Source organism: Lemur catta, chromosome 6 (genome assembly GCF_020740605.2).
Source record: "Lemur catta isolate mLemCat1 chromosome 6, mLemCat1.pri, whole genome shotgun sequence".
In the NCBI taxonomy this organism is placed as follows: Eukaryota; Metazoa; Chordata; class Mammalia; order Primates; family Lemuridae; genus Lemur; species Lemur catta.
Window position 1 is genome coordinate 14413910 of NC_059133.1, and position 14087 is coordinate 14427996.

The following is a 14087-nucleotide window of genomic DNA, read 5'->3' on the forward strand; positions in this document are numbered from 1 at the left end:
ACTCTTGAAAACTTAACAATAAGAAAACAAACAACCCAGTTAAAAAATGGGCCAGAGACCTTAACAGACATTTCACTTCTAAAGAAGATATACAGGTGGCAAATAAGCATATGAAAAGATGCTCTACATCATATGTCATCATGTAAACAGAAATTAAAACAACAATGACATACCGCTACATACCTATTAGAATGGCCAAAACCTGGAACACTGACAACACCAAATGCTGGAGAGGATGTAGAACAACAGGAACTCATTTATTGCTGTGGGAATGCAAAATGGTACAGCCACTTTGGAAGACAGTTTGGCAGTTTTTTATAAAACTAAAAATATTCTTACCATACAATCCAGCAATTGCACTCCTTGGTATTGACCCAAAGAAATTGAAAACTTATGTCCACACAAAAACCTGCACATTGAGGTTTATAGCGGTTTTATTCATAATTGCCAAAATTTGGAAGCAACGAAGATATCCTTCTAAAGGTGAAGGGATAAATATACTGTGGTACATCCAGACAATGGAATATAATTCAGCACTAAAAACAAATGAACTATCAAGCCATAAAAGACATGGAGGAAACTTAAATGCATATTACCAAGTGAAAGAAGCCAATCTGAAAAGTCTGCATACTCTATGATTCCAACTATGCAACACTCTGGAAATGGCAAAACTATGGAGACAGTGAAAAAATCAGTGGCTACCAGGGGTTGGGGAACAGAGAGAGATGAATAGGTAGAAGACAGAGGATTTTTAGGGCACTGAAAATACTCTGCATGATACTATAATGATGGATACATGTCATGGTACATTTGTCCAAACCCATAGAATGTACAACACCAAGAGTGAGCCCTAATGTAAACTATGGACTTTGGTTGATAATGTGTCAATGTAGGTTCTATCGTTTGTAACAAATATACTGCTCTGGAGGTGGATGTTGATAATGGGAGAGGCTCTGCATGTGTGGGGGCAAACGTATATGGGAAATCTCTGTGCCTTATTCTTCACTATGATCCTAAAACTACTCCTTAAAAAAGGTCTTAAACAGAAAACCAAAACAATAGGGTGTGCAAAGATTAAATGAGATAATCCATGCAAAAGGCTTGTCCAGGGACTGGCACAGGGTCAGTGTTAGCTATCAATACTTTATGATTTCTAGTCGAGAAGTATCTCAGGCTAACATGATAAGGATCCTCACATGCTTGTAGACTAAACTTCCCCACTTGACAGATGGAGGGAGTGAGGTTCAGGGGGATAAAGGGGCCTGCCCATGGTCACACAGCGAGTAAGGGTGATAGATCCTCAAGTTCAGGGCTAAAAACCTGGTATTACTGGAAACTCCTGGACTACAGTACATGGTGGACATTCAATAAATGTTAAAGAAGACATTCTTTCACCTTGAAGCTGCCACTGAAAAGTACCTTACAGATTCTTGGAAAACAACCCATTTCTAAGTTAGAGATGTTTTCTGTTAAAAAATATGAGGCCCAGGTTTTTTTTTTTCTTTTTTCCCCAAAAGGCTTAGCTTGTTGGTTAAACACAATGATGCTCCATCTTTGAGTAGGTAGAGTTTTTGTTTTAGAGTTTCCAAAAGGCCAGTAAAAAAATGGGAGAAAGATGTTTTTGGTGAAATTAAAAAAACACCCATTTCAGCTTCTGTGGATCTTCCAGGGTTGGGGGTTGGGGGAGGGGGATACTCAGTATCTGAAGCTTTTCTAGGACCAACCTGAGTCTCAGGCTGCCCCTCGCCCCCACTCCAAAGGAGGCAACAGTTCCTCCTCTACAGCCCTCCAGTCCTGTGTTCATAGCTCAGGAGGTGCGTTTGTCATCTTGTTTTGCAGTCACTCATGTGCATATGTCCCTTCTGCAGGGCCCTCCTCTTGAGGGCAGACTTCTTCACTCCCATGTCCCAGCACAGGGCTGGGCCCACGACAGACATGAGATAAATGAATATCAAATAAATGGGTGAACCCAAGTGCTGAGGGATGATGCAGCATAGGATGCAGCATAGGATCTAGCATACACTGGAAGGGAGTTCACAGTACCCAGAGTGCCCCAGTTAGGAAGATTTGAGGGGACATTTCTCAACTGTAATGACCAGCACACTAGACCCCTGAGATACAGAAAGGCCAAGACTTTTCTCCCAAATTCCATCATCTAGGAGGTCACCAAGTGACTGCTAATGATTACATCAAAGTCAAAAGGGCAAGTGTTTGCACAAAACCTGCCTCCACATATACCTATCCTAGCCCTGAAATAACGTGTTCTGTGTAAGTTAGGTGGTTCTCATTCTGAACTCACCACTTACTGGCTATGTGGACTTGGACACATCACCTAATTTCTCTGGGACTCAGTTTGCCATCCATGAAATGGGGATAATAACAGTACCTACCTTATAGAGTTGTCTGGAGGATTAGATGAGGTTGATAAAAGCAAAGTGCTTAGAGCAGTGACAGGTACACAGAAAGCCCCGTACAAATGTTTGTTATCTGATTTTATGAGAACTCTGAACACCGCATTCTAAATTAGAGCTAGACCCTCCTACCACCTCTTAAAAAGAATCACCTATTAATGAGCTTGGACAACGTCACGGGTGTGCCAGTTCTAATCTCTATTAGCCTGTGTTTCAATTTATAGTTCTAATGCTCTCTAAAAATGTATTTCACTACTTTTGCTGCAGAATGAGAGTTACATTTTCGAAGTATTTTTTCTCAACCTGACGAGCCTCGAGAGACCAGTAGCAGGAGGGAAAGGTCAGGGAGCATGGAAGATCAGACCACACACCGACTTCCTCTGCAGGACCCCAAGTGACACACAGGCAAACGCAAGCTGGGCTAGGAAGGAGTTTTGAAGTGGATGTGAGATTGCAGTTTTAAATTGGAGGACTGAACTGGACTTTTGAAGTCTAAAAGAGAGTCTAAATTATTGAGAAGACACTTGTGGGTGAGGGTGGTAGGAGGTCAGCTAGAGAGCACATCCCATCAGCCAGTGTGGACAGAGGTCCACAGGGGCTCCCCCCAAACCCATGATGGGACCCCTGCCCCCAGCATACGGGTGACAGTCATAGCAGAGGGTGCTACCAGCTAGGAGGAGCCCTCAGTGAGCACCAGCTCGTTGAATGACTCTTGTTGCCTTTCCTCTGACCACTTCTCATCCTCCTCCCTTCACCAACCCTGGAGAGCCAGAAAAGGAGAGAGGAATGACCCCACCCTTCTTTCCCACAGCAAATTCTGAGCCACAAGGAGAGAGATGCTCTGACTTAGATGTGAGATTGAAGTTTTAAATTGGACTGAACTAAACTTTTTAATAGCTGAGAATGAGTTGTTATTATCCAACCAAGACTGACGTGATGGCTGAATATGGTCGGATGCTGTGGGATTTCCCTCTGATGTCATCAGAGGGCAGGGCAGGAAGGTTGCACAGAGAACTTTGAAGGCGGCTCTTCAAGTAAAAATAAAGCCAGTTTCCATTTGTACTCCAACAAGTTCATCCCTACTCAGTAAATGGGCTACTGGAAAATGGATACAATACCCATTTTGTATGGTTATCCCGAGGGTTAAACAAGTTCACACATGTAAAAATTATTCACATGGTCCCTCACAAGTAGTATTAATATAAATCATTCACCCTTTAACAAACATCTGAGGGCTTATTCTGTGCCAGGCACTGTTCTGGGTGTTGGGGATACATAGTGAACAAAAAAGGCCTCATGGAGCCTCTATTCTAGAGGAGAGGGACAAAACAAAAGCAACTAATTATTTTTTATATATATATATATATATATATATATATATATATATATATATACACACACACATGTTGTTTCTCAATCTGACAAGCCTACAGTAGCAGGAGGGAAAGGTACTGCTCTCTGTTCATGTGTGCGTGCGCATGTGTGTGTATAGGATAGTTCAAGTCATGAAAGATGCTATAAAGAAAAATAAAGCATGGTAAAGAAATAGAGGTGGTGGTTTGGAATGGGGCCAATTTTAAATAATGGTGATTGATTTCTGACATTGGTAGAGCACTGTATAGTTTCAAAACATGCTCTCAATAAGCACAATCTCATTTTATCACTAATTTGATGAGGGATTATTCCTGTCTAAATGTAGGGAAATGAGAACTCAGAAAAAATTTGACTCCAAGTCTGGTGACCTTTCATTACCCTAGCCAACAGCAAAAGCAAGCACAAGACCAGTTCAGCCAGAAGCTTCAGCATTCTCTACACTTCTTAAATTAATTCCGGGACCCAAAGTCAATACAACATTACTGGGAGCCAATGCTTGCAGAGCTTGGCCACAGACTTGGAAAGAAGGTTTGCATTTCAGATCATACTTGCAGCAAAGCAATTACTGCCATCCATTTTATCAAGAACAGTATTCCAGCCAGGCCACCCTGGGGGACAGCTTCAGCACTGTCTGTTTTACCTCCGCCCACTTGCAAGCTGGGTGAGGGACTACTACCAATTTATTTTTTCCCTAAAAAGTAAGCTGAAATATTGAACCTTGTCTGCTCTGAGTTAAAAGTTCATAGATGAATCATAAGTCTGGATGGATCTGCTTAACGGAAGACTGTCCACAATTACACCTCAAGGTTTCGCAGAACAACTAGTCCCTTTCTCTCAAGGAGATGGCAGCTGCAGCCTGCTGGAGTCCTCAGGAAAGGCAAATGTGTCTGGGGTTTCAATTCAGCAACTCCGTGTGGAAACCCTCAGCGGGCACCTTCTGTCCTCTGTGACTGGAAGGACAGCGCCAATTCCCACTGCATTTGAAATTGATAACAAGGCAGCTGCAAAGAGCATTTGCATTTATGCTTTTGATACCACTGGAGTATTTCCTTGCTTTCAGACTGAAGATAAGATTGGAGCTTGGATGCTTTTTAAAATGACTATTTTGGAAGCAACTGGCACTGTAATTCTTAGGGAGGAAACTTATTGTTTGGAAAAATAATTTGAAAAGCCATGTGGGGTAAGTGAGACATATATGTAGGCAGAGATGTCAGCAGAAATCAAGGATCACAGAAAAGAGGAAATTTGGCGGGGTTGTCCCAAGAAGGAGGGGACGAGAAGAATGAGGGGGAGGAGGGCGGTGGAAGAGGAGGAGGAAAGGGAGACAGCAGAGTGGAGAAGGGCTGGGATTAGTTATGCAAACTGGTAGGGGCAGGACTGGTGAGCCCCCACTGCAGTGGGAGGCTGAAGAGCATTTTGAGATGGGGGATGTTGGTTGTGTAGGGCCCTGTTTGGGATCTAAGCCCCTCCTAAAATCTTCAGTCTACTAGGTTTTCTGGGGCTGTCTTGTGGAAAGCAAAGAGGATGCTGAGTTGCATCCCTGGCTCGCCATGGTATAGAACAGGGCTGTCTGGTAGAACTTTCTGTGATGATGGACATGTTCTATTCTGCACTGCCCAATATGGTAGCCTCTAGTCACATGTGGCCTTGAGCACTTGAAATGTGACTAGTGCAACTGCTAGTGAACTGAAGTTTTTATTTGGTTTAACTTTAATTAAGTTAAACAGCCACATGTGGCTATTGGAGACCCTATTGAACAGCACAGGGGAAGAGAAAGGAAGCATATGCAGAAGGAAGGGCCCCAAGTCAAAGTGACCCTGATAATGCCAACACCCTAGGATTTGCTAAAATCTTGGGGCAGACTTGAGACTTAAAATGAGAATGGAACTGGGGCACCAAGGGAGAGGGGTGGGCTTAAACCAATTTGTGTAGATCATAAGGTCAAGGAAACCCTGAGCTGACGACAGAGTTACAAAAGTATTTGAGAAAAAAGGGATAGAGGGCCCTTACACAGACAAATTGGAGTTCCTAAAAATGGTGAGGGTTTTTGTTTGTTTTTGCAGAATCTAAGTTAACAAATGTCTATTTGTGTCTGTGCACAAACATCTTATGTTGAATTCATAACATCAGCAGTTGTAATGGCACGTGGTGGGTACTTAATAAATATGAGTTACTGGATGACTCAGTAAACAGCACTGTACATCATCCGCCAACATCATCTCACTTGAATCTTGCAACATCCCCCTGAGGAAGCTGAGGCAGCTGAGGATCAGAGAGGTTAAGTGATAAGTCTAGGAGAGTTAATTCCTGGTCTCGTGGTTCACCCAACCTGTCCCTCCATCTGTATCCAAGAGGCCATATCTGGGCTCCCCACTGTGGCCACTGTGAGGGAGTGTGTAGATGTGACTGAATGTTCCTGGACCACAGACACCTGGCAAAGCTCTCACACACAGCATATGCATTCCCAGTGTGCTCTTCCTTCTCCTACCTGCTCAGTATAGGAAGGGACACTGTAAGCCCCTCCATAGCAGAGCCCACATGGAGTTCTTTTCTGGGTCCCCACTACCACCACCTAACACAGTGCCTGCCACACAGCCAGTTTCAGCCAAAGAAATGAATGAATAAGTAGCAAACGTAATTTCTCCATTGACTTTTTTAAAATTTATTTTTAGAGATGGGGTCTTGCTATGTTGCCCCATAGGTGCAATCATGGTGTGCTGCAGCCTCAAACACCTGGCCTCAAAGTGATCCTCCTGCCTCAGCCTTCTGAGTAGCTGGGACCACAGGTGCACTCCACTGTGCCTAGCTCTCCATTGACTTTTTAAAAAATTCTTTTCACTTTGGAAAAATTGTGTTAATGCATCACAAAAACATTTTTCTCTCCCTAAGTCACCACAGAGCATCTTCCCATTTGTTGAATGGAGTTCAATTCTCAGCCACTCAGTTTCTGGGCTCTCCAAGATGGTTAGCTCAGGCCTCACACTGCTCTTTGTTTTTCTTTCCTGCTGATGGGAATCTGAAAAGGGAATTCCTGAAACTTACACACTGACCTCTTTCTGCCATTTCAGCCCTTGCTAGGCCTGCACTCAAAATCTAGTAAAGAATAGTGGTGCCGAACAAGCCTGCCTATTTTTTTCTTAGCAGGTGCAGTAAAATTTATACATATTAATAGAAAAAAGTAAGCTAATCAAAGGAGGAAGAGTTTAGATGTACTGACTCACATTAAATTGGTTAATTTTTTGTATAAAATCTAGATTTTCAGCTATCAAATAAATTAATGATCAGTCTTAAAGAATGCCCAACAGTTTTCCTTGGCCTGTTAAGTAGGAATGATTGGTTCTAATAATTTTTTGTATACATAGCCCTAAGTGTGGAATGAATATATATAGTTCACTGCAGCCTCAAACTCCTGGATTCAAGCAATCCTCCTGCCTCAGCCTCCTGAGTAGCTAGGACTACAGGCATGCGCCACCATGCCTGGCTAAATTTTTTTTTTTTTAATTTTTTTAGAGATGGAGTCTTGCTGTGTTGCCCAGGCTGATCTTGAACTCCTGAGCTCAAGTGATCCTCCTGCCTCAGGCTCCCAAAGTGGTGGAATAACAGGCATGAGACACTATGCCCAGCAGAATATACTTTTATTATAAGGTGGAGAGAGAATAGTTAGGCCTGTGGTGATAATACAAATAGTACTCCTCCCATCAGAGGACTCCCAAACCTCCAGTCTAATGCTACAAGGCCATTTCCCAGGTTCTCCAAGGCATTCACATTACTAAGCCAAGAAGGTTGCCTGTCCCAGGCTGACTGACGTACATATAACACACTTGTGAGTTCAATATTTCTCTCTCAGAGAAAAGAAGTTACTTCGCGCAAAGTAAGCACCCAGGAAATTCAAGTGAGACATTCTCTACTTACTTTATGATGTTTTGGAATTTTTTGAAATTTTTACAGAAAAATATTACCAAAAACTTTGGTATTACTTTGTTTTGGTATTTTATTTGGTATTACTTTGTTATGATTGTTTGACATTTTACATCCAAGTATTATAGCAAAGTTACCAAAGTACTTACTTTGGTAACTTAAAAAACAACAACTAAGGTGCTTTAAAATGCTTAAAAACTGTGCATAAATTACTTAAAAGTGGGATGGGGGCATGAGCCTGGTGAGGCTGGACTCACCTTTCCAAAGCTGGCAGCATTGACAGGTTGGGTGTCATTCTTCTCACAGAAGTCCAGGTAATGCATGTAGAGGGCACTTCGAGGGATGCACACCCCTTCTGCAATCTCGTAGTTCTCCTCCAGCCTAGGGAAATAAATGCTTAATGAGCAAAAATGGGTTACCTGCCCCAAGCAAGAAGGATCTGTTCTTTCCAGTCCTCCTCCAGAGACGGCAGACTTAGAAATAACTCTCTTCCTACAGATGGGACAATGGGGGCTCAGGGAGACAAAGCATGCTGCCCACGGCCATGGAGTTAGTAGGTTGGCAGGATCAGAATCCTGGCCCCTTTGGGTGTGACCCAGACCATTTTTCCAGCCCCAATTCCCTGTCCCTCTGCTCTGTAGTCATTGGCCTGGCCACATTCTGGCTGGATCAGCTCCCTACAAACTCCAAAAACCATACAGGGTCTTGTAGGTCTTCCACTCAGCCATGCTTCCAACTATACAACCAGTTGTGGAGCCATTTATGATAAGTAAAAGCCAAAGGATGCTTGTGTCAACATCTTGGAGCTTCTCAGCTGACAAGAGCAGTGTCTAGAAAAACAAATGCCCAAGGAGAGGCTGTACAGCTGCATAGCCACTAACCCACTGACAGAAGGGAGGCTACATGACCAGAGCAGAGAGTTGGCCTCATGATTACTTTAGGATCGCCTCCTCCCCTGCTGTGCTAGGATTAATGATTCTATACTCATTATCTTTTTAGTGAGTATAGGCTAGGGGTTCCATAGGAGAGAGTTCCTACTCTCCAGCTGGGTTCAAATCCTAGCCTTGTCACTTGCTGGCTAGGTGACCTTAGGCAAGTTACTTAAGCTCAGGCCCCAGTTTCCTTTTGGAGGTGATTTGTAATCACCTCCTAAGGTGGTCGTAATGATCAGATGAGGCAATGTGTGACGTCATCAGCAGGGTGTTTGGCATGTGTGTCATGAACACTTAGTAGGCGTTAGACCTCATCAGCACCCATTCTTCCTCCCACATGTCCTGACTCTGTGCTAGATCTTCAGAATGTAAAAGAAAAATAGATACAGGGGTTTTTTTTAATTACTATTATTTTTTTTTTTAAACCAAACACCGGAATGTAAGCATTCAAACAAATCCGGCCTCTGTTGTCATGGACATGTTGGAAGGCCAAACCCCTCTTCCAACAACTGCTGCAGCATGTGACAATTTGGAACCTTCTCTTCAGGCCTTGTTTCCATAGGCTGGGGCACATACTACTCAGTAAACTCACCAACAGAAAATGTTTCTCCTTTGATTATAAACTGGGTTTTAGGAAACAACCCAAAGTCATGTGGAACCCAGTTTGGGGGCTAAAGTGTCTGGAATAGCCATTTTTTCCCAAATATTTTTTTTGGTTGAAAATAAGGCATAATTCTAAAGCAATGAAACAAATGTCCTCAAGTGGCTTCAAACTCTCTGAGAGCACTTGCCAGAGAAGTGGTCCAGGGCTGTCGTAACTGAAGTGGAATGAGGACACGGCCTCCCGAGGTGCCCACTTGAAAGGCAGCGCTCATTCAACTCATTCCAGTATGTGATTGGAAGGAAATCAGCACAATCATTTCACATTCCAACCCACGGAGGAATACAACCCTAGTGACACTCAGATAAATAAGGAAACCTATGCCGAATGGTCCCAGATCGTCTCATACACTCCCCCTCTTCTGGGACGGAGAACACTGTGTAACTCCTGATGATTTTTAGAAATGTTCCAGGAGATGGTTGATATAATCCTTTGTAGGTGACCAGATTCCTTGAGGCTGGGACGGTGTCTGAGTCACCAACCCAGCGTATTTCTTGGCACACAATAGGTGCTCAATAAGTATTTGATGGATAGAATGTTTCAGTCATTTATTCATTCAACAAATACTGATTGGTCTTATCAACTGCCAGGCTGGGGCTATCATGGTGAGCAAGATGGTCCTTGTTTGCATACTGCGAACAGATTAAGGGTAGACAGATGGATAAAGTTAGGGATAATCTTTAATTCAACAAATACTGAGTGCCAGGCAGTGTTCTAGACATTAAGGAAACAGTGGTGAGCAAAAAACAAGGCCCTGTCCTGAAAAGGCTTACATTCTAGTGCATGTGTCTTCAACATCATAAATTGGAATGTGTTTGCCTGTGGGAAAATGATTTCACATAGAGAATAAGTTACTTAGAACTGTCCTAAGCTTCAGGTCCAGTATGAATGAAAATCAGCTTGTGAGGTTAGCCTGGACCCCTAACTGCCATTCACAGTATTGTTTCTCTATAAAATTGAGTTCAGAGGTCCAAATAACCAGCTTACATACAACTTTGCGAAGGCCATCTGAATAAGACGGCTTTCACAAACTGGGGTCTCACAGGCGTGCTTTGTTTGCCCTGAACAGTGTTGGCCCAACTTTTAAAATTCAGGACATTTCACATAAGAATCTGGATTTCTGGCTTCTTCTGAAAAAGCTGAGATCTGGCAACACTGGACCCATATTCCCGCATAACAACAATTGGCCAGAGTTACATGTGCCCTGGAGTTGGCCAGAGTCCTCACTTCTCCCTATTTTTCTTATACCCAGTCCATTTTCTGTTCCTCGTCTGGCTCCTGCAGGCACTTGTGTTGGCATCACACAGGATCTATGTCCTAGTTAACTTTGCGGTCATTTGAGGAGAATTATGCACAAGAAATAAGAATAAGTGACCACAGGTGCAGTTGAAGGTGGGAAAACAGAGAGATTAGTGTGTAGACGAGAGGAGATAATTAAGCTTTCGTGGAGGTATTAGGATTAAAGTTTTGAAACAGCAAACAATAACAGCTAGCACTTGTTGAGCTCTTGCTAGGTGCCAGGCGCTGGGTATTCATTATCTCATTTGATCTTCACAGTAACAGAATGAGGTAGATATTATACCTATGTTTCAGAATAGGAATCTGAGGCCCAGAGGGTGTGACTCATTTGCCCACGGTCATGCAGCTAGTAAATAGGAGAATCTGTCTCCCTGCAAACCTCTGTGGTATCTGCCATGGTAGCTGGAGGGGGTTCCAGGCAAGAAGAGCAGCAAGGATGAGAGGTGAATGTGCCATGAGCTTTGGATGATGGAGACGCTGGTCTGAGTGGAAGAGGGGGCTTGTGAAGGGGTATCTAAAAGGAAAGAACCATGGAGGACACAGAGAATCTTCAAAAGCCATAAATCTTTAAATGAGTATGGCTTAGCACAAGAGTTAGGCAACTCCTGGAGTTGAGGAGCTAGTATTTTCAGAAGGCAGTGGAGTGGTACTCAGGGAAGATTGAAAAAAATAGACTTACAGGCAGGAAGATGTGAGTGTTTCTGGGGTGTGATAGGAATAATAATAATGTCATCAATAACAATAATAACTAACATTAATTTAAAGCTTAATATGTTCTATTCACCAGGAATGGATTGAGTATAATAAAAGAATGTTTTTTTAAAAAAAAAAAAACCACCCAAGTTTCATCTTAGCCTCTTGAGAGTTTCATTAAGCAATTTTCTTTTCTTTTTTTTAGAGATGGGGTCTCACTATGTTGCCCAGGTTGGTCTCGAACTCCTAGCCTCAAGTGATCATCCCACCTTAGCCTCCCAGTGTAGTAGGATTACAGGTGTGAGCCATTGCACTGGCCAGCAATTTCCCTAAAGAGGTTTGACTTCAACACTTTAGACCACTGTCTTGTGGAACATTTTCCAGTCTAATGCATACCCATGAACAATTTGGGCAGTTGGAACTTTGTGTATGACAAGCTGTGGGAAGGAGGATAGTATCCCTTTTCAGTTATGTTTGCTGATGATTTCCTAGAATTTATTTTGGCCAGAAAGATCCATGAACACATTCAACAAATGTGCATTTCAGACCATTCAGAATTCATCTTGCATATGATCCTTTAAAATGATAGAGATCCTTAAAAACCAATTAAGTTTTTTAAAGCACAGGAGTGGCATGATCAATTGATTATTTGAAAAGGTTGCTCTGCGCCTCTATGGGGGGTGGCCAAGGTGGACTACCAAAGCCTGGCACATAGTGGCTCATTAACTATTATTAGTAGTTGTTGAATGACTAAATGAACAAATTAGATCAGTTAGGAGCTACTATGATAGTTCAGGCAGGAAATGATGGGGCAGAATAACACATAGGGTGTGGGGCTCGTGTTGCTAGATATGAGGAGGGTGGGGGAAACCAAGGCAAGCTCTCAGGTCCCTCACTGGGCCAGGTGGATGAATGGGGGCCCCATTCCCCACAATTAGAGATGCAGAAGGAGAGGCAAGCTATGGGGGGAAATAATGCTTTCACGTGTGGTGTTAAAGAGCACAGGCTCCCAGGTAAATTCCTGGCTCTTTCACAGATTAGTTACTTTTCGTAGGTCCCCTATACCTCTGTTTCTAGTTGCTGTTCTTGTAAGCTTGCTTGCATACTAAATCTGGCCAAGAGGTCACGATTAAAATGCAAGATCATGGTTAAAATACATCACCTTAAATAAACCCATAGCAACAACAAACTATTCAAATCAGGTAGGTGTAAGTCACAGTTCACACAGGCTGGGCTAATTAAACAGTTCCCTGTCAAAGGCCAGAACCTTCTAAATAACTACATTTCCACCCACATTTTGTTCCTCTTACCGGAGCTTCTGAGCCTCGAAGTAACTAGGTGGCTTATGACTATGAAGCATTTTAATAAGCTCTATGAACAAACAGACGTAATTGGCGTGGAAGGGTACCTTTGATGCTTGATGAGTTTCTATAGGAATAGCTTCATGACACCTGTGCCCAAACCTCCTCACAAAATCCGGAGGGTCTGCCTGTGTACAAAAGTTGCTAATTGGAATGTCCACTTCCCTGACCAAGGCATGGCAGGGAGAAAGGCAGTTAATTATTTCTCTTCATATCTGATGAAATTTTCCTTTTTCCTCCTCTCTTTTAGAGGATATCATTAGTCTGACATGGCGAACAATGCTCCATTATACCTGGATTTTCTTTAATGATCACAAAAAAATTCCCCACTTCTTCCATTCTCTTATCTCCTATTTAACAACTTGATTATATTTGAATCGAGCCTATCCTATTATGGAGAGATAATGAACTCAGTCTGCCAGCTACCGTGAGTCATTATCTGAGCTATACATTTTTAAGACCTCCTCACAAGGCTTCAGCGTGTGGCCTCCTAGGGCACATGGAGGAAGCTTTGTATCAGCCCTGCACAATGAAGAGCCAATGTTTCAGCACCTAGCATAATTTCCCCCGTTCTCACTTTAAACGTATGATTTCTTATATGTACACATAGGCTGTCAGTTCAAAGCATCTACTTCTCAAGTTCTTGCACACATATCTAGAACAGAAACATTTTTCTTCTATTTCACCAAAAGAAAAGACAACAGGATTTAAAAAAAATTGCTGAATATATGAAGTCATCACTGAGGTTGTCACAGAGGTCTGAGACTGTCAACTATGTGCTAAGCAATCAGGACCAGACAGCAGTCTAAACCCACCAGTGGCTCCCCTCGCCTCTCCACAGAAGTCCTGATTCCTCACCTTGGCACCCAAGGCCCGCACAATCTGGCCCCTGACCACTTTTCCAGCCTTCTCTGCTCCCCGACACATGCACCTCTCTCCAGCCAACTGGACTGCTCACTGCTCCTCAGACACTTGCACCTCATTCCAGCCCCTCGCCATTGCATGTTCTGTGCCCTTCCTACTGTGGGAAACGACCCCCCTCCACCATGCTGCACCCTTCAACGCGCAACTCACATTTCTCTTCAATGACACTGTGTTCACTGCCCACCCAGCCTCATCTGCTTATCACTTCACAACCCTTTCTTCCTTGCCAAATTCATTTATTCATTCATGTGATAGCACGCAGAGTGCTGCAATGGTCTAAACGGGTACTGAGTTATGTCTGTAGAGGAGACACATCCTCTGCTCAGAAAGCTTTCAGTACCTCCCAGGGTAGCCATAGCTCTTCATGCCTTTTTATGGCTCCAAAAGTCTTCATGGAGAGACAGCACTGGTGTTAGAGTTAGTCATCGCCAAGTTTGAATCCTGCCTCCCTCTACCACTTACAAGCTGTATAGTCTGGGACATGTTACTTGAACTCTCTCACTTCCGTAGTCTG

General features: G+C 43.1%; 1 protein-coding gene across 2 annotated transcripts in view; it reads right to left on the reverse strand.

Annotated features, from left to right (window-relative positions):
- Positions 1-14087, reverse strand: part of RFX4 (regulatory factor X4) — a 144890-nt gene that overhangs the window by 80887 nt on the left and 49916 nt on the right. For both annotated transcript variants that reach the window (XM_045553039.1, XM_045553038.1), the window contains exon 4: positions 7961-8084. In XM_045553039.1, the coding sequence (XP_045408995.1) occupies positions 7961-8084 (124 nt within the window). The remainder of the gene's footprint in view (positions 1-7960; positions 8085-14087) is intronic.